General features: G+C 41.4%; 3 protein-coding genes across 3 annotated transcripts; 2 read left to right on the top strand and 1 right to left on the bottom strand.

Moving 5' to 3' along the window:
- The first annotated feature begins 3,785 nt into the window (after positions 1–3,785).
- On the top strand, positions 3,786–11,221 carry LOC306968439 (acetylcholine receptor subunit alpha). The gene is made up of 9 exons (XM_079563788.1): positions 3,786–3,901; positions 4,443–4,585; positions 4,662–4,706; positions 5,371–5,480; positions 6,233–6,428; positions 6,823–7,060; positions 9,213–9,436; positions 9,953–10,189; positions 11,078–11,221. Exons 1-9 carry the CDS (start codon positions 3,859–3,861, stop codon positions 11,204–11,206), a joined length of 1,365 nt encoding a protein of 454 aa, XP_079419914.1. The 5' UTR covers positions 3,786–3,858; the 3' UTR covers positions 11,207–11,221.
- Positions 11,222–12,731: 1,510 nt separating this feature from the next.
- gpr155a (G protein-coupled receptor 155a) lies at positions 12,732–17,719 on the top strand. Its single transcript, XM_079562612.1, has 15 exons — positions 12,732–13,212; positions 13,898–14,297; positions 14,524–14,692; positions 14,766–14,921; positions 15,188–15,271; positions 15,357–15,477; positions 15,544–15,628; positions 15,786–15,876; positions 15,994–16,180; positions 16,369–16,455; positions 16,583–16,713; positions 16,860–16,955; positions 17,037–17,098; positions 17,183–17,317; positions 17,445–17,719. Exons 1-15 carry the CDS (start codon positions 12,768–12,770, stop codon positions 17,638–17,640), a joined length of 2,445 nt encoding a protein of 814 aa, XP_079418738.1. The 5' UTR covers positions 12,732–12,767; the 3' UTR covers positions 17,641–17,719.
- A 1,246-nt stretch (positions 17,720–18,965) lies between these two features.
- On the bottom strand, positions 18,966–21,235 carry scrn3 (secernin 3). The gene is made up of 8 exons (XM_079563120.1): positions 21,180–21,235; positions 20,869–21,033; positions 20,597–20,778; positions 20,203–20,402; positions 19,846–20,058; positions 19,607–19,769; positions 19,332–19,512; positions 18,966–19,253 (listed from the first exon to the last, which is right to left on the bottom strand). The coding sequence occupies exons 2-8, from the start codon at positions 21,022–21,024 to the stop codon at positions 19,092–19,094; spliced, it is 1,257 nt and encodes a 418-aa protein (XP_079419246.1). The 5' UTR covers positions 21,025–21,033; positions 21,180–21,235; the 3' UTR covers positions 18,966–19,091.
- Positions 21,236–21,508: the final 273 nt, after the last annotated feature.

Here is a 21,508-nt window from a genome sequence, read left to right as displayed (position 1 = left end):
CTTATTTGTACAGCACTTTCCACATGACACAACCACCCAAAGCGCTTCACACAGTTTTAGGGGATTTTCTACATCATTCACTCTTGTGGTGGTAAGCTACGTATGAAGCTACAGTTACCCCTGGGGTAGACTGACAAAAGTATGACTGCACACATCTGTGCCAAAGGTTCTTCTGACCACCATTCATGCATGTGCACAAATCATTCAACTATCTATTGTAGATGTTTTTTTTAGTGGTAGGGGAAACTGGAGTACCTGGAGGAAACCTATGCAGACACGGGGAGAACATACAAAACTCCACACAGAAAGACCCTGTTTAGTGATCGAACCCCGGACCTTCTTGCTGTGAAGCACGATCACAAACCGCTGTGCCACTGAATAAGGGTATTTTTCTGACCAAAACAGCTAAGAAGCTTCTGTGATTAGAAGCGAAACATCCTCAACTTTACCAAAACCCAGTCCAGTCGATGATTTCGCTTTTCTACAATGGATACTCCCTGGATGAATTGAGCGCCTTCACAAACATATCACATCTCGCACTGCATCTTGGATCAATGGCATCCAGACTTTTTTCACTTTCTATACTATGCATGGGTGGCATCAGGGCAGTAGTGGGAGTGGACATATGCATCCCTTGACAAATATTGTTAACAACATTGCTGTTGCGTCTGTCACAATAAACCTCACATGGCCTACACTCACATACTGTAGTGTGATGTTCAGAGCTGTCAGACTTGCAGGGGCCATGGGCAAAAAGGTTTCACATTGCCCCCCATTTTCTATATTCATGTTTATAAAATGGGCTGGGTAACAGTTGTAGGTTTGAGGGTCCTCCATCAGATAATTATGCAACCCGTCTCGGATGTATCCACATATAAAACATCTCCTTTTTCCGTATAATCCAAGCAGCACACATTGGTCTAAACAGGAATATACATCACATTGTTTTGCTCTTACAGTACAAGTAAACCAATATCCATTTCCATTGAACACTTGGCTGTAGCTTGTTGTGAGCAGCCGTTGTCCTGCCAGCCTGCATTCTGTGGGACATCTCCACACAATGCAACGTTGAAGCCTTGCCTTCCTGACAAGTAATCACTCGGGTTTTGTGGCCACATCACGTTCCGTTAATGTGAGCCAAATTCAGCCGATTGTCTGCTAAAATTGGATTTTCACCGAAGCGTTTAGCCTGGCTCATCGCTATTATGGGCCATTTTAAACATATCATTAGAGAGTGTGGGGGGAGCACACCAATAATGCTATCAGCCCTGTCTATCTGTCCACTGAAACGCAGCACTTGATATTGTCCTGGATGTGATAAGGCATCATGCGGTGGATGCGCTTTATTCACTGTAATGAGCTGAGATATGAAATTCTGCGATCCATGAGATAACTGACCTTTCTGTGTCGACTCAGATGCTAATGTTTGCATCGAAATAGGCCCAACCAGCATAAAAACAGAACAATACTCAGAAGCACAATAAAGGATTTGACATTGGTCTGCTTTTTATAACGACTCATGACAGCTTATTTTAATATTTTGATCAAAATGTTAGTCTTATGAAGATACATTTTTAATATATTGTCCCTGCAGGGAAATTTGTTCTGTTCTTGAGCTGTACATTGGATCAGAATCACTGACAATGGAGGATTGTCAGTGCATGTTTTATAATTTTATAATGTCTTATGGTTCAAAATGACTGCAATGGTCAAAATCATATATAAATGAGATTAGTTGGATGTACAATACCAATCTCCTACCATTCACGTATTTGCCTGTAACATTAAATAAAATATAGGCCACACTGTAATCCTCATAATCGGTATTGAGGCATGAGCATCCAGTATGTACTGTATCTATCCCCCACGGATATTCACACCCGCTGCACATGTAATCGGCAATGGAGCAAATACCACCAACCCACCAGTGCTCATGCAGTCCCCCCGTGAGACCTCAATCTCCACATGTGGCCTGCTATTACCCCCCCCCCAGCTCAGTGCCAAAAGTGACCATTCTGACATGGGACCGCTGGAAGAGGGTGAATTCAGGTGGTCCGGCTGATTGGAAAGACAGTGGGCGGGTTAAAACAAATCCTTCTTAATTTGGACATTGCCAAAACGGTCATTTGTGCCTAAGTGAGATGAATGAGGAGAGCGCTTGAGTGACTGGTTGATGGAACGTACGGGGGATGTGAGGAAATTGAGTTGCCTGACCCGTCGCTGACTGGCCACATACAAACGGGGTGTGGGGCAAAACATCTGGCCTCAAATAGCCCACTGTAAAATACAAAATACAATTGGTAGGTATTCTCCATGCTTCTTGCCAGTGAAAGATGATTTGTGTGCATTGAAAGCTCAAAATAAGGAATTTGGAAAAAACCTTTGAGGCACAGTGTTAAAATTTCAATCAATCGACTTTCTAAAATCCAATCACAACAAAAGGAACAACAGATGACAGTGAAGCAGCAGATGGACAGTTATCCCCTGTCCTTAAATCCTCCTGCTTAAAATTAAAATCCTGATTAACTCATTTAAAAAGCAATACAATAAAGATATTGAAAGTTTGAAGCCATACTATGTTATTTGTTTCGCCTTTAGGTCAGTGTGGCTGTTCCACACATAACCCAAATTTAAAAAATGCATGCTTTAAAAACAAACAAAAAACAATACTCAACCTCAGTGTCTTGGGTTTCCTCTGACAATTTGCTGGATGTCTCTCCTGCTCTTCGCCCCCTTTAATCCGGAGCTGTCCTGTCGAAAAAAGAAAAAAAAAAGCCATTTACATTCAGAATCGCAGTGGTACAGCATGCATGCTACCTGCTCTTGGGCAAGACACTTCTTCTTCCACCTTGTCTTTGCTTTGGTGATTTGGGCAGGACGGCGCATGTTAATGAGCACATAAGATACTCATGCACGTAGAAAGATTCTTGGGACTAATTCCCATCCATTTCTTGCTGTGTGGCACGGGCGCTGAAACCTCTGCCACCGTGCCACTGGGGCATGAAATTATAGTGGTTTGAAGTGACTAGAGGAGTGTTAGGATTATTTTCTTTGAGAGGGATCTCAATTGTCCTAAATGCTGATTGAGCCCCGTCTCAAGGATTACAATGCATGGGAGGTATTTGACAAAAAAAAAAGAAAAATGTCCACCCAACCACAAAAAGGACATCAAGAATCCACTAAAAAATCTGCAGTGTGAATTAAACCATGGAAATAGTTTCACATGTTAAACTCAATGCAGTAAAACATTGGTATTCTAATGTAAAGTTCTCCATGGCAGTGTGGTCCATCTCAAAAAGCTGTCATTATATGCCTGCTCTGTGTTAGCGCACCATTTGCTCCCCGCTTTAATAAGGTAACCCGACACCTGGGGAGTAAATGGGAACTTCCAGGGGTCAAGGTCAAGGTTATTCCCAGACTCCTTCACTTCTATACTCTTTCTCTCTCTTTTTGGGCGCACCCCTCCAAACCATAGAATAATATAATGCACATAGGCCTATCTTTCAGTCCATTTTTTAATAAACTAATAGTTAATGGGCGACAGAAGAACAACTTTGCACCTTGAGGTTGTGCGCGGCCAACTTTGTGATGTGATATTTCAGTAGTGGATTAGCCCGGCATGCTGATCTCCTAACAGATGACAAGGTATGCGAACCTCTCAGATGACAATCCTCGGCAGTGGGTCCGTCAGACAATACCACGGCGTGTGCCAGTGAACAGCGCCGGGGCGAACTGTAAGTCATTTTTGTCAGTATTGAAAGAAAGTTTTAGGTGGGTCAAAGCCTTTTTTTTTAATTGTTTAGCGGTCAACAGGAAACGTGCTGAAGGTGCTGTTTTGGATTCCTGGCTTTATCAGCAATGATGGCAATATTTTTTACATTTCATCTCTTGATATTGGCGGGTAAGATGTCACATCCAACTAACTCAATATGTTAAACTAATTTGCATGAAGTTCTGTGTTTTGGCTCTTGGATTGACATGGGCATGTGGACACTTTCCATTGTGCTGCTTTTACCAGCTGTGTCTATGCCTAGTCTTGCCTATACTACTTGAATTCATGCACATTTTTTAAGCAATACAAAAAGGTGGAAATTTAAAAGGACATCTCACCACACCACTGCATAGAGCAATGTCAGAATAACCCCATTAGCATCCTTAATGGTGCATTATGCAACGTTTTATGTGAATGAAAAAGTTGACATTTGTTCGTATTTTGACCTTGTAGTGACCCAGTGGCTGTATGAGTGGTCAGCATGGCGCCTTTACTTTTGATCACAGTGGTCTCTGTAATGTGCCAGGATCAATAGTTTTGTAGGTTTTCTGGTGAGAGGGTCCGTCAGCATTGAAAACCTTCCAAACCATGGATCCTGGCCATTACCCACTTCCATCCACTTTGCTAGAAGAAGAAACAAGTCTCACATTTGCTTTTGCCTGTCTGTCAGGTGTAGTGTGGGCGTCCCATGATGAGACCCGCCTGGTCAAGACCTTGTTCACCGGCTATAACAAGGTGGTGCGTCCGGTGGCACATTTCAAAGACCCAGTTGTGGTGACAGTGGGGCTGCAGCTCATCCAGCTCATCAGTGTGGTGAGACTATATTGTATCACACGTTGACATCAGCACCAGGGCGTCACCTTTCATCAAATGTTATTCTCCCATACAGGACGAGGTCAACCAGATTGTGAGCAGCAACGTGCGCCTCAAACAGGTACTTTTGATATTCACAGTTCATTTTGACATAGATTGTTGCATAGGTTGTCTGTAGTAGAAATAGTGGAAGCCAGCACATCTGTCGCATTATGTCTGCTTTAGGCAATCCCTGTCTTCTCACTAGCATTCTGGACCAATGGCATTTGACTAGTCTGGATAATGTCCTAGTTTTATTCTTGACCCACTTTTTCTTATTTCGATATTTACGTATTTTATACAACTCTAATTGGAACATGCTTAAAAAAAACTAAATTGCCAGGAATCAGCTGAATAAATTATTGACTTGCCCTATAAATGTGATGCCGCTGCAGTGGGCATCATACATTTTCAGTCCATACCACTATTTTTTTATCAAGTAACTGTGTTACACAACAGTAGCCTATGTTGCAAGTGGGATTTGGTAAAGTTCAGCACAATGGAGTACAAAGGCGTGTGTGCATGGGATGAACAGACTGGCTTATGCTAAACAAAAGGATTTATTTCGGACGATAGCAAAGCAAGATTATTTTTCCGAGCCACAATAGGATGCCATGGTTTTATTCCTGGTGTTTTTGGCTACCCCTCGATGAGGCTATTAGACCAAAAATATTTTAGCATATAGCACATGTTTTTCTATACACTCCTTCCCATTGTTGTACATGCCTGTCTCATTCTATATCCAGCAATGGAAAGATGTGAACTTACAGTGGAACCCGGAGGATTACGGGGGAATCAGAAAGATCAGAGTTCCCTCCACTGACATTTGGAGGCCCGACCTGGTCCTCTACAACAAGTAAGCCTCCCACCAGCATCTAAACTTAACCCACCTCAGGCTGCGTACTTAAGTAGCTTATTTTCCTGCAACAAATAGAGCACCTGATGTTTGCATCACACTTTCCTATATGCCGCTGTCTGTCGTGTGAAAGCTCACATTTCATCAGGCTAAATCTGTCATGGTGTAACAACAGAGACCCCCCCACCTCCACCAGCCCCTTTTTCGCCATATGCCTGGTCTGACATGCAGCTGCCTTTCTCCCTGACAACCAGCGTCGCCGCAGCTAACACCAGGCTGCGCTCTGGTTGGCTGCATGTGCGGTGGCAGTGGAAGCATCCTCAGGCACCAGTGTCCCCCCGCGTTTGCATTCCACTCATTATCCTCTCCTGATGTGGTGCTTATGTGCCCGTGTTTGTGTACATGCGTTGGTTTAGCTGGAGTGGTGTGGATGCTTTATTGAATGGCTAGACACAGCAGGTCGAGACGTCAGTGGCATGAATGATACATTTGTGAGGGGGAAAACATCCATCTTTCCTCACTTGATCAGCAGTAATAATAAGCAATGACTTGAATTGGACTGCGCTGACAAAAAAAAGCTGTGGTGAAAAGCTGATGGTTGCGGAGGTATGGCTGAAACAAGGAATGTTTGAATGTAATTTCCTTGAGAGATGATTGGTGGAGAGGACTAGGCCCAGGCTGTTTGAATGAGTTAGTCAGTACAGTCTCCCCAGTTGAATTTACCCCTCATATCCATTCGTGTGTCTCCATAGTGCAGACGGAGACTTTGCCATCGTCCATGAGACCAAAGTGATGCTGGAGCACACTGGCATGATCACATGGAACCCTCCCGCCATCTTCAAGAGCTACTGTGAGATCATCGTGCTGCACTTCCCCTTCGACCTGCAGAACTGTAGCATGAAGCTGGGCACCTGGACCTACGATGGAAACTTGGTCATCATCAACCCGGTAATGACTGAGAATGAAGAATGAATATCACAAAACACAGCAGTGGTGCCGGATACATCATATAGTTAGTGCGGTGTATACTGATTAGTATGTTGTATTTCACACACATTGGTGCAAAAAGCAACTACCTGCATCACATGACGGGTTTTGGGCAATCACAAACCTGGAAGTGGCACTGATGGGGGGCTCTTAGCAGGCTAGTTGTTTGTAGCATTACCTCATCAGTAAAGCTCCACTTTGCTTCCTGAAAGTTGTGAAACATGTTGCTAAAGTCGTCCCCATAAAGAATTGAGATGTTAAGAAGTTAGCATTTTCTATTCATAATGCAACAGCTTTCTGGACATTTGTGGAAATGTTGCTTTCCAGCCATAGCATACCTTATCTCTCATCCCAGGACAGTGATCATCCCGACCTGAGCCACTTCATGGAGAGTGGGGAGTGGGTGATGAAGGACTACCGCAATTGGAAGCACCAGGTTTACTACTCGTGCTGCCCGGACACGCCTTATCTGGACATCACCTACCACTTCCTCATGCTGCGTCTGCCCCTCTACTTTATCGTTAACGTCATCATCCCCTGTATGCTCTTCTCCTTCCTCACCGGCCTGGTCTTCTACCTGCCCACTGACTCAGGTATGGGCACAGACTGCCAACATAAACAATACTGGACAGAGGGTGAAGTCAAGGCAGCAGCGTCAATGTCCAGAATGGTCAAAAAAGCAGATCAAAATTTTTGAATGGAGTGGAAAATTTGTACACAAACAAAGGAAGGAAGAGAATTAATTCTTCATAGGCTCATCGTTTGTAATAGGCATTTGTCTTCTGGCTCCGTCTTGTCTTACTGGGTTCGGTGGGAGTGAATTTTAGAATGTCAAAACAAAATGAAAGTCCCTCTGAGCAAATCTCATTTCAACAGAAGCTCACACCAAGGCAGTGAGTCCAATAAATAATTCGCCAGTGAATCGTAAAATGTCAGCCATGTTTAATCTGCAGACGAGCCCTGGTTCTGTCTGTCTGTCTCTCAGTGGTCTCACTATGAGTGAATATCGGCGAACAAAAGAGCAGCGGCGGGAATTATGGCTATATAATTGGATTTGAATATTTGGGATCAGATTTAGTTGCATTTAATATGCATTTTTAAGAAGCCAAATCTCATAAATGATATTGTTTTATTGCAGATTGTTTTTCACTTTTGGAAATACTGTGCGCGTAAAACAAAACAAAAAACAACTTCCATCAATAGACTTTTGGTTAATTAACTTGGTTAATTTAAGGTACTTGCAACATTACAATACACTAGTGTCTTGTCTGTTAATAGTTAGGCAGAAAGAAAGTTGAACTAATGAAATGCTGAACTAATGAATAAGATGGCGCTTTTATTTTGGTGTGCTGGATCTAAACAGGAAGACACTTCTTGGGCGCTGTTGTTGTGATTTGAAGTTATGCACAGAGTCAATTTAGCCTCTAATTTCCTGGTTTGCGCTGGGGTAAAATATGCTATATTTAGGCGCACAGCAGCGCACATGGTCTGTTTTTCTTTCACAAATGTCACGATTACAATGTTAATCAATGGTGACAAACAAAGTTTACTCTACTACAAAAAATGATTTGATTACAACAGCTTTAAGTATGGAGAGCCTACCCTCTGCACATCTGGCATGGCGGTGGGAGCAGGCCAGCCTCATTACCCAGAGTCCCTCAGTGCTGTCATGTCTGAACCAGGCCTTTGCTTTAATGTATAATACATCACTTGATGTTCGGGTTTGAGATGACTGCTGACAGAAGCGTGTGGAGGAGAGGCTGATGCCAGGAGATGCTCTCAGTGGGAAAACAAACCACACGCCCTGAATACTGCTGCTGCGAATCGCTGTCAGTTTGTTTACACTTTCTTTTGTTTGATTTTAGGATAAAACGCCTTTTCAATTTTTAAAAGTGCAGTAAGCGTCTGGAGGCCTTGCTCATGTAGGCCTCTCAAGAAATTCTGTTTTTAACATTGATACGATACAAATTCATTTATTATCCTTCCAGCCAGCACCCCTTTTCCAGCTATACATTTGGATAATTCCATTGGATAAAATGGCACAGTCGTCATCTTCGCTGAAAATTGACAATTGTACAATTGTAGGAAAAAGCTGAATAATCCATAGACGCGTGAGGAGGACATGAATACGCCAAGTGAGATCTGGTTTAGGCTGTGATAGCTGACACTTCAATCAATTTGCTCACATTGATTTACTATGGCCAATTAGGATTCGCCAAATTATTCAGTGTATACTGTCTTTAGATTGTTGAACAAAGCCATTGTTTAAGGTCTACACACCCTGTCCAAAGGGAGTCAGGACTGGAAAATGAGGTTCGAGGACTGGCTAAGTTTTTCTTAATTGCATTTCAAAAATACACCTTGAATATTTTTTGTTTCATTCATGTGTGGAGCAGAAGGTTCTCCCATATGTGATTTTAGAAGTTCTGTATACAGCCTACTTGTTTAGGTTGTGATCATTACCGTGCCTAAATACCCTCACTGAAAAGTATCTGTCAAAACCATGTTGCTAATAGCTGCACAGCCAATAAGCCATTTCGAATTGTTCAAATTCCTTCTGCTGACAGATGGAGGCAGACTACTTACACCTAATACTAAGCGTTCTTACCGAGAGTCAGGCTTATATGTAGGATTATCTTTTCATATAACCATAAAATAAAAACAAAAACAAAGAAGGTGTCCAAAAGTGTAAGCTATTTAGAAAGGCAGTTATTTTTCCTTTTTAATCTGTTTTTAACTGTGCAGGTGAGAAGATGACCCTCTCCATCTCCGTCCTCCTGTCCCTCACTGTGTTCCTGCTGGTCATAGTGGAGCTCATCCCGTCCACCTCCAGCGCCGTGCCCCTCATCGGAAAATACATGCTCTTTACCATGGTCTTTGTCATTGCTTCTATCATCATTACCGTCATTGTGATCAACACTCACCACCGCTCCCCCAGCACTCACACCATGCCCGAGTGGGTCCGCAAGGTAACCAGTGTTCAGGGAATCGTCCCAAGAAACAACAAGACTAAAATGTGTTTGAATTAAGAGAATTTATGTTGATTTTGAGTAACTTAAGATCGCTGCAGGATGCACTCACACAAGCATGACATGCCATTCCTGATTATTCCTGATTTGAAAGCTAAGAATCTCCAGAATTAACTAGCCTACTGAGGGCCGATGCTCACAAGGGCTCATTCATCGTTCTGACTGGATGATCGTCTTGAGAACCAAAAACATAACAAAAAAAAAACATAAACAATTTTTATGTTATGTAAAATGTTATTGTTACAATTGTATCAATAGCCTATTTGATTTGAACACGTTCACTTCCTATTTACAACACAGACAGAGGAGAGCACATGACATTTTATCACCTGTAGTACACTGCCCTCTAGTGGTGCCAGAACATTATTGCCTCTTCTTGACATTTTTTTTCCCTCGTCTCAATTTACCCTATTTGCCCTTTTTTTTACTGCTTCTTTGCCCTTTGTTTTATGGCAGGTTTTTATTGAAACTATCCCCAACATCATGTTCTTCTCCACGATGAAGCGCCCTGGAAAGGAGAAGCAGATTAAAAGTATTTATGGCGCGGACTTTGACATCTCTGACATCTCAGGAAACCAGGCGTCCCCAGTGCCCTACCAGTCGCCCATCACAAAGAACCCAGATGTGCGCAGTGCCATCGAGGGGGTGAAGTACATAGCAGAAACCATGAAGTCAGATGAGGAGTCTAACAATGTAAGCCTCCAATAATTTTATGTTATTATCAATTTAAAGTTTAGTTGCAAATATTCTCAAGTAGACGATAAAAAAAAAAACCCACAAAACAGCTCAAAGTTAAAATCCATTGAATATGTTCTGCAGATGGGATATTAGCCTAGTTTCTCATTATACTTAATAGACTACTCTACTCTAGGCCTGCTTTAAATTCTGCAAACTAGACTGAAGTAAGTACCGTAGTCTTAAAGCAGTACTAGATAACTTGCTTACCTTAATAAGTCCTTTCCGTAGTCCCGCTGGGGGTAATACAAGTGTTGATGGGGTGATTGGGGGGTCTTTCATCTCCCCCGGTGTCTCTGACCAGAAAACCACAATTGCAACTTTGCCTGCACCGGGTCGGAGCCACCAATACACACTAATGGAATCACGAAGAAGAAGCTAGCAGGCAACGGGTAAAGCTAACTGCGCGCTAGCACCATTTAAACTGTATTTACAGCCAAGTTTGAGTGAAAAAAATAATCTCCATTGTGTAATTGGATGTACAATATCCCTCTCTCCCTCTGTCTTTTCTGTCAGCGTAGTATTTACTCTCACGAACGATTAATGAGTAAAAAAACACAACATGCTACGACACCTGCAATGGCGCTTATGGCCTCTAGGGCAAGAGTTACTTACTGCTTACTACTTACTGCTTTAAGCCAGTGCTCATTGGTCCCAAGCCCGAATAATGTAAAAAGGTATAGGGCATGCAGTGTAGACTAAACCCAGTGCCATGTGAGAGTGCCCTGTTGAAAGGTTTAAAAGAAACATTTTGAAATGGTTTTTATCAGGCCTACTGTGTTTTTTGGTTATCTTGCTACTTTTCCATGTTTGTTTACACTAACCGTATTTGTCATTCGTGTGCAGGCCGCTGAGGAGTGGAAGTTTGTGGCTATGGTTCTGGACCACATCCTGCTGTGTGTCTTCATGGCGATGTGTCTCATTGGCACTTTGGGCGTGTTCGCAGGACGTCTCATTGAGCTAAGCATGCTCTGATGTCCCGGTGTGGTATAGGCCAAGATTGTGTGGCGTAAGCCAGTTGACTGTAATAATAAAGCCTGTTGTTCTTGTTTGGTAAACTTTTGATAGGCCTATAAATGTTTGGTTTTTCATATTTAGTTATTTAACCACTGTGAAACTTATTTTTTGCATATGTTATACTTGATTTATTTTGACACTTTTATGGGGAACAACTTGACAGTGATAATAAACCATATATATATCCTTTTTACAATCTTGTTTCACAACAGTTTAAAGCTTAACCCTTTTGTTAAGTACCGACAGGTGCGCTCCAGCTAAACAGTTCTCAGTTTGACTGTCAAATACATATGCACATTACACACCATGTTGGTTTTACCCCATTACACCCAAGTACACATAATGCGTAAATAAATACAGTACCAGCCAAGTTTAGAAACGATAGATAGATAGATAGATAGATAGATAGATAGATAGATAGATAGATAGATAGATAGATAGATAGATAGATAGATAGATAGATAGATAGATAGATAGATAGATAGATAGATAGATAGATAGATAGATAGATAGATAGATAGATAGATAGATAGATAGATAGATAGATAGATAGATAGATAGATAGAAAGGTGGGTGGGTGGGTAGGTAGGTAGGTAGACAGACTTGCATAATAGCCCAAGGGACATTTAAAATCAACATAACAATGAACAACAGGACAGTATGACAGTTGGAGATGGCCACGCCCCCATCTGGCTGCGGCGCCTGTGATTGGCTGAGTCGCTGTTGACAAATCGGGAATTATGAAAGCGCTGTGGGGTGTATGTGTGGGGTAGAGCGCGACACCAGCAGGATACTATGTCGCTACTTCGCACTTTCAAAGACTTTATATCGGATTTTTTAGAGGAACATTATGGACTTTATTAAATAGCCACACCAAGTTTAGCCTACTTGTAACAGTCTTAGATTAAACCGGTAGACTATGGCTTGACTTCAGTGACGGATAAGGAGGAAACGGCGTGCAGAGGTGAGAACTGTATTTAGCAACAGATTTCAAGCCCAACGTGTGGCGCTTTGGCTTGAAGTACCCTTGTCCTGTTATTGAATCAATCAATCGATCAATTAATCAAGTTGTTTTGTAAAGCCTAGTTTCACAACAGGTGTTGCCTCAATCTCACTTACTTGTTGTCCAAGTGAATAGATCTGAACATTTAAGACAGCCTCGTTGAGTCTACACAATATTAGTGTAGCTAGGCTTGCTATTAGGAAATGCAATGAGATATAATCGAGATTAATATAATGCATGAAGGCCAAGGCCACCATATGTTATTGCCTATTTGCCTATTATTTATAAATAAGCTATAACTTGCCTATATAAAAATCAGATTAAAAACTTCACCGCCTTTTGTCATTTTGTCTAAAAACACTAAATGGTGAGTGACGCCAGAGAGCCAAAGGTTACTGTAACATCATCAGGCTCATATCTCTTCATGTTTGATCCAATGAGTGTCCAAATCTCCACCCTTTTTTTTCTTCCAGTGTTTTTGTGGTTAGAGCCAGGTTATCTGGCCCTGTCCCACAGATGACAGCTGGCAGAATCATGGCACCAAAGCAGACAAACACCTTCGCCTTCGTGTATGAAGAGGATGGGGACCCCTCCACTGTCTCCTCTGCCATGTCCATAGACAACCTGTTCCCCGCGCTGCTGGAGTGTTTTGGCATTATTCTGTGTGGATATATTGCCGGGAGGACGAACATCATCACCTCCACACAGGCCAAAGGGTTGGGGAACTTTGTGTCCAAGTTTGCCCTTCCTGCACTGCTCTTCAAAAACATGGTGCTTCTGGACTTTGGAAACGTCGTCTGGCCGTTCCTATGGAGTATTCTCATAGCCAAAGCAGCAGTATTTATAATTGTATGTTTGTTAACATTAGTTGTGGCCAGTCCTGACAGTCGATTCAGTAAAGCCGGGCTCTACTCAATCTTTGCCACCCAAAGCAATGACTTTGCTTTAGGATATCCCATTGGTGAGTTCCCACATTTGTGTCTGGCAGAACACAGTTGTGCTAAATCCATAATTATACACTTGTAACACCCGGGCGAAGAACACTTGCTGTTGCTGCTCTTTGTCATTCCTTTGCTATTCATAAGAATCATTATTTGATTTAAAGCATTTAAAGCATTTACCAGAAAGCTATTACCAGAATGATTTGTTATAAGCGATATGAATTAAACAGAATACAATTGTGTTGTACAATTTCAATAATATGAAGACAGCTGTCTTTCTCAAAACACATTACTGGTAATTATTGAACTTTTTTAAAATCAGGGCTAATCATAATAAGAATTTAAAAGGGCATACCGCCTTTACTTGGATGGGAGACCGCTGGGGAACTCTAGGAGGCCTGGGTGAATATAGTGTGTGAGTAAGTGGCTGGGGGGTGGTTGGAAGGGCTGATGGCACACATTGGCAGCCTCGCTTCCGTCAGACTACCCCAGAGCAGCAAGGTTGCAATCACAAGCTGCATTATTTTAGGTGATACAATATCATCTTCAAATAGCTGAATATCCTCTCTCCATGGAGTCTTATGTACAAAACCTGCTTACCTTGTGTGTGTAGGCCTCCACAACGCTCTGTGCATGTGATTTTTGTTGTAGTTTAGCACTGTAACTCCTTTCATGTCATTAAATATACGTTTCCCTACTTTGCAGTTGCAGCCCTCTATAAGAACACTTATCCAGAATACCTCCAGTACATCTACCTGGTCGCACCTGTCTCACTAATGATCCTAAACCCCATTGGATTTGGTTTCTGTGAGATCCAAAAGTGGAAAAAACAAGCAAACCACCAGCAGGGAAAGCTTGTCATAGTGGGACATGTGATTTTACAAGTCATGAAGAACCCTATAGTGTTCATGGTGATAATCGGCATCATCGCTCACTTTGTGCTGCATCAGAGAATCCCTGCATTTATGCTGGCATTTGTAGATGGTTTGGCCAACTCTTTTGGAGGCGCTGCTCTCTTCTATTTGGGTCTGTCCATGGTGGGTCAGCTGGGGAAGTTAACCAAGTCGACAGTAGTGACGTTGATACTGCTCATCACTGCAAAACTGTGAGTAGAAACTATTTATTTATTGATATGAACAGTAGTAATGAAGTAGTTCAATAATTTAACCATGGTCGCCCATCATGGTGTGGATGACTTACTTTTTTTTTTCAGACCACACGTTTAGCAGAATAAGCCACAATAGTTTTTTGTTGTTTTTACTACACTATAATTCAGTGTGGTGCCTGCCTGCTGGAGAAATGTTAATTCCTTGTATTGTATTAATCTGCAGGTTATTATTGCCGCTGGTGTGTAAAGACATGTTGGAACTGCTCGACAATAGCAACACCAGCACTTTAAACCACTCCAGTCTCTCCAACTATGCATTTCTCTATGGAGGGTTTCCCACCGCACCAAGTGTGGCCATTTATGCTGTCTACTACAATGCAGAGGTTGAAGTTGTAAGTATAAAAAAATATAATTTTAAAGGCAAATTCTGCATTGTTTTTCTACACAATCTTTCGCTCTGTTCAGGTGTGCTCTGGCATGGTCATCAGCACGTTTCTGTCAGCTCCTATTATGTATGTCTCTGCGTGGCTGTTGACAATTAGCTGGATGGATCCCGATGCTTTGATGAAGTCCTTGCAGAATGTCAGCTTTAACATTAGCATTGTGGGCTTAGTTGCTCTGGTAAGTGCATGCACAGTAATACAAGTGTATACTTTCAGTCGTACAGTATTATTTCCATATAGACAATGTGCATTGTGTATGGAAGCACAAAAAGATAAATGCAGTACAGATTTTATCTACTCTGCCCCACAAACACAGAAATTCTAATGGGTGTGTGTTCAGTCAATAACTATATCATGCAAGCATTTGATTGCCTTATGCTTGAAAACTCAATTAAACTGTTAAAGCTGTTTCTCTTTTCTAATTAATTTGAATATGTTTTACAGGTTTGGACAATCAGTGTCATGTTTCTCAGTAAGAAGGTCAAGCGGCTACCTCACATGTTTGCAACCAATTTATTCTTAGCTCAGGTCTGGCACATTTACACACTTACAACCTAATTTTCTTCTATAAATCAAGAAGAAGCCTTTGTAAGCATTTCTTTCTGTCCTACAGTTTCTGACCTGCTTTGGAATGATTCTGTGGAACTTCATTATTAACACAGACAACTTCATTGGACAGGTCCTAACATTCACAATACTATCCATTTCTCTCTACAGTACTTATGTGTGGTCAGGTATGGACAACATATTTAAGAATGACATACAAAGTTAGGGGTGCTCATGAGTTGTATTTTTTTCAGGTCTGATACCGCTGTCACTTGTTCTGCTGAAGACATATGAGGATGTGAAAGTGTCTTCAGGCATGTTGGTGATTGTTGGCTGGGGGTGAGTTGCTAAAATGAAAGAAGGGGAAGTGAAACAAAAGAAAAGTGTGACTAGTTTGGAAACACAATTTTGTTATTCTAAAATGATTAATGGACCACAGGAAGTGGAAAGGTTTTGAATTCATGCTTGACTTCTGACTTGACTTCTATTGTACCAGGGTCCCAGCGTTTGTAACTGGTCTTTTGCTCATTTTTGGGGAAAAAGTGCCTGACATGATAGACTTCACATTCTTTTACGGAAGGCCTCAGGTATGCAAACCTTCCAAAACTGTTGTCCAGTATTCTCTAATTTAGATAGCTTCCTAATACCTGCTATAACATTACCCTTCTTTAAAAGCCTGTCTTTGATTTTGTGTCGTTCTCTAGATAATCTGCTCCACATTTGTCGCTGCACTGAGCATACTCCTAGGAGGGTGCTCTCTTGTGTGTCTCAGCAGAGGAAGCTGGGCACAAAAGGACGAGGAAAACCCGCTCAGAAATGAAGATACTTTAGTTGAACCTGAAACTCCAAGTCCTTTGGAGCCTAATGGACATGCCGGACAAGGTGACAGAGGTACACTTTGGTTTTGACTTTGGGAGTGCAGTGGTGTTAAGTCAGTTTTAGACTATTTAAAAACACAACAACAACTGTTTTACATGTAAGCGGAGACCTCATAATGGATCACAGTGGAAAAATGCAAATATTTCAATTTGTGAATGTCTTTCTGCTTCCCCTTCTGACATATGTGATTTTGTTATCAGCTTGCCTCATATGTGACTGTGCCCCACCCCAGCCCATGCCCGACATGATCATAAGCACCAATTTGAACACACCCTCCTCACTCTTAGGTATAGTAGTCTCATTTGTAATACATTACTTTTTCAACACAAAGCCAACGGACCTGCCCTTTTGTCTTTCTGACAAGACAAGCCTGTTTGTCCTTGAGATGTGTTTGTGTGTTTTCCTGTTCTCCAGGCCAGTGTGAGAATAACTGTCAGCCGACGGAGTGTCTGCTCATCCAGCAAGAGGAGCAACAGCAGCTCGTAGATAGACAAGTGGCTCGTCATGTTCTCCTGTGTCTGCTCCTCATCGTCAGCTTGTTTGCTGTGCGTAATGAGTTACATTACACTGTTATTCTTTCAAACACACACAACCATTAGTCCATTAATCAACACACCATTTATACTCGACTTACATTGTAACCCTTCCCTCTATGTGAGTGTTAAATCCCGTTTAATTCCTGTTTTGTCAGAACTTGTCCAGCTGCCTGTGGCTGCTGTTGAATTCTCTTCCTGGTAGACTCTATTTAGAGCTGCAGTTCTTCTGTGCTGTGGCCAACTATGGACAGGTAACTATTCCAAATACTTAAAACTGGGATTACAGGCATTTCCTGTGTTTCTGTTGTGACTGCTTTGTTTTGTGCTAACAGGGACTTATCTCATTTGCACTGTTTGGACTGGACAAACATTTTATCATTCTACCATTTAAGAGGTCAAGCACTATTTTCAACATGTTTAAACCGGTGTAGACAGGTTACGTCTTAACTCCAATGTATTCATCATATTTTTGATAAAGGTTATACGCTCTGTGGAGCGGAAGACGGCATGGGACGCCACGGACGGATCTCCCTGAGGAAACAAGGATGACTTGCACACAGTTCACCAGATACCACAAAGAGCAGTGTAGTCATGACATAGTCAGACCCAGGAGGTGAGACTGGCTTTACACACTTACGGCCTGGTCACATTTGATGATAGCACATAGTGTCTTATTATTGTGGACTAACTTTATTTGACTAACCTTGTGTGTGACTTCTGTTGGCTCTGTTTACCTGGAGGTGTGGGGAGCGGACTATGGTGGACTGTTTTCTGGGCTGTGAGCTGGTGGAGTGGCTGCTGCAGGTTGGACTAGCCCTGGATCGGGGAGAGGCTGTTCTGTATGGGCTCAGGCTACAGCAAGGCAGTGTGCTGCGTCATGTTAATCATCAGCATGGTTTCCAGGACAGTCACCTGTATTATTGTTTCAGTGTATGAGTAAAACATTTCATCATACATTTTAACCAAAGGATTTAGCTTAAAGGCCCTTTACCTGACCTTTTCATTTCAAACAATGAAAGAGGAAGCCACTAAATTGAAACTCATCCCTAACCACATTTCACAACTGCAGGGTCACTATTCAGGGTCACTTTCACAAGAATGCTAGAAAACTAGCCTCCAAGTTCATGAAATTGATACATGCTTATAATTAACAATGCTTTATAATTAGATCTACAGTGTTTTCACCACATATGTCTGAGTTTACAATATACTTAAGGAAGACAAAACAAATTGAATTCCATAACTACAAAAAAAATCAGGTATAGCACCTTTAATGTCCAAACAGTTCATGGTCAAACATTAAATATTGGAACTATCAAGGGACAATATCATCCAAAGCATTGGATTTACACTAAGGAAAATGTTAATGAAATGGCGCTTTTATTTCAACCTATTGTTCACACTTTCAACCCTCTGACAACTGCAACCTCCACACAATATGCATTTATCCTGTGTTGAAGTATTGCTTGAGGTCAAATTTTAAAGCAACTTAATTAAGCAATGCCCAATATTGACACAGCTGGACATTTCTTGGTTCAGATGGTCAACAGTTTAGGCTAATCACAAAACTGTCAGCCAGCTGAATTGAGAACGTTTCTGTTGTATCCATTCATTGGACTTTGTAAATGATTTCCTGTTCAATTGAATTGGACATTGGCCTCTTGTGAAAACTGAGTTACCAACTTTAGCCCTGGAAGAATTGTTTTGATTAATCACCAAACTGTCCTGTTGTATCAATTTATTGAACATTTCTTACGTATCTACCTGGATGTCTGGGAATTCCCTTTTTATTTTAAACCAAGCTTTGAAATAAGGGTTTTAGCTGACATTATATCTTAAATATATTTTTTGAAGCTGCACTTTACTTTTGTGAAATCATGCTTTGACTTTAAATTGTTGCCTCTAATAGTGTTAGTATGGACATTTTGCTGAATACCTCAATACAATTAACCTAATAAGGGATAATGTCATATGTAAGCCAGTTAGTAAGTATACATTTCAGCATGTGAAAATGCATTGTGATTTGATTACTTCTGCTATTGCTACATGTACACAGAGGGAATTGAACATTATATTGTGTTTATTGAAGTATTTGCAAAATATTATTTAATTAAAAAGCTTTTTATTGTTACATTTTCCCACACATTTCAGCAAACTTAAGATTCCTGCCAAATGTCCGTTGTTCATCAATGCAATGTACATAATAAAAGCCAGTGATCATGAGTAAAACTACATCATATGATTTTTTTTTTTTTACTCAATGTCCTTTACATCCTCTCAGATTTTGATATTAAAACATAGATGCTGTATATATATTGTCCTGTCTTTGTAAAGGACTGGACTCTTGCTACAGCTGTGTTTTCATGACAAAACTAAGGCACATCCTTTTAGCAATTTCCATAAATAGCCATCTCCTCTTGAGCACAGTTTGAAAACAAGTTGACCAAAAACTCAGACTCTTTAATCCCCTCTGATAGAATCGTCTCCATCTTCTCCATCCTGTTTTTCTCAAGTCCTCTCATCCTCTGTGTGATCCTCTGCCCTCTGTCCTGAAGTCCAAACAATGTCCAATAGTTAGTAAATGCCAAACCAACTGGTAATCTGACCATATGCAACAAGAGTTCTACCTTGTGCGACTCAATAATGGCAGACACAAGTTCATGTTTGGCAAATAACTTGTGTTTCCTGTCTGGCTTGCTCTGGAAACGAGGCTTCTTCTTCACTGGATCATCTGCACCATAGTTCGGAGAGCATGTCTCTTTTATCTGCCCCACACCGTCCAAGAAAATGAACGGTTTGAATACAGACCTGTAGTAATATGTAAGAAATTAGCATAAACATCACAACAATGAGACAACAGTTTGATCACTAATATGTGTGAAATCAACCAAACTATATATACCGTTCTGGGTCTGGAGTTGCTGTGAAGTAGTGCACGGCGGGAAGAGCGGGATCAGTGGGGACCACAGACACCATGCTTCCTGTTGACATGAACATTCCCTCCATGTTTATGCCACTGTCTTTGTCTCTCAGTATATCCATCATTGTTTCTGCAGTTATTGAACCTTCAAAAAAATAAACAACATAATTTAACCCTTTCTTTTAAGACCCTATTTGGCAGACAATTGAAGAAATACAAACCATTGCTTTTTTCCAGCAGTGTCTTCCCTTCACAGTAGCGGCTCCCAGAGGCCTCGATTCTGGCCGTGGTTAGGTAGGAGTAAACAGATGCAAAGTTAAACAGACTCTTTCCATCCCACCAGCCCTTACTCCGAGCATACTCCCTCATCTCGGGGTGTTCCCTGTCAATCTTAGTAGTGATGCCATACTGATTGGATATGTTGCGATATCCACCTACAACAGGGGAAACAAGAGTTATGCTTAACATCATTCTGGAACAAATGTTAAGATATTTTGTCATAATTAAATATGATGGTGCTATCTTGTGAACAGACTTGCTACGACGTATTGTGAAGTGCATTCTTTTGTCATGCTTACTTTCCACCTTCTCAGCTGCCCAGTATTTAGCAGAGCTTTCCAGCAGCCAGGCCTCTTTCCTGTCCGAGATGAGGAAGCTGTTGTGGTAGGTAAAGCCACTGTCATCCTCCATACACGACCCGCCCTGGCCATACTTCTGCAGCAGCTCAGTGATAACATCCACTGCTTTCTCTGCTGTGTCTGCTCTCTCCAGTCCTAGTCTTGAGAACAAATATGGTATGATAATATGGCAGTAACACCCTCACACTTGTAACAAACACTAAACCCTCAGATAGTGCAGTATTAAGACAATAATAGACACAATTTGAGGGTTTTGTTCTAGCTATGGGTGCATCAATTTATAAGGCTTTCATATTTCTCGATTTATTTGCATATAGCAAGGAAGGTAGTTTACCTGACTAAGTCCATACCAAGAAGGGACTCGTCGCCATCTGCACTCTCTCTCCCCCAAACTGCTTCATTACCAATGCACAATCCATGCTCATTTGCTCCCATTTCTGCACCCCACAACCAGGCTGGCTTACTCAACACCACAGCATGTGTGTGAGCAACCTGGTCAATCTCTATATATGTGCACTTTATAGGAGACACAGTTGAGACACAGTTAAGACATGGTTACTTCACTTCATCATACCAGGCATAGACTAATGTGCCAGTGCAACCCACCTCCACTTTTCCTCCCTCTGTATGGTCACTGGCGGGAACATATACCACCTCCTGCACCTCATCACAGGGCCTGTCCGAGTTCTTCCCAAAGATGATGCGCTGTCCCACCGTGGATGGGGGCAAGGCCACAAAGGTATCACAGGATGATGGTTCCATGTTTAACCACTGTCAGTAATATAATATATTGTTATTATCATTGAGGCAACTATAGCATTTGCACGAGTATCCAATTGCCATTGTTGCTGTACATGACTAGTGGCAGCAGTAAATAAAACACAACTTACTTTACAACATGCGTTTTCCAACGTTACCTGTCACTTTCATTTCTTGTACTTCGGCTCTTGATCAGTCTTTCCCCCGGAAATAGTAGTCATATGAAGTCGAAAACAAAAACAAAAAACACTCACACAACGCTACATTGTATTATGAAAGTTATGAAACTTGGCTTATTCAAAACAAAGTATATTATGAATGCAGTCAGAACAAATCTGTTCAACTGCAAGTTACCCTGACGCATGAAAAAAAAAAAAAAACATCGTCCATTAATATATTTTGAAATATATTTTGATGTATTTGTTTGATAAAGTTATTCATGTAACATTCCGGACTTTCTTTTTTTAATGCCATCTTATTCATGGTT

Source organism: Gobius niger (genome assembly GCF_951799975.1).
Source record: "Gobius niger genome assembly, chromosome: 9".
In the NCBI taxonomy this organism is placed as follows: Eukaryota; Metazoa; Chordata; class Actinopteri; order Gobiiformes; family Gobiidae; genus Gobius; species Gobius niger.
The sequence above is the reverse complement of the archived record's forward strand: the minus strand, read 5'-3'. Positions and strand labels throughout refer to the sequence as shown.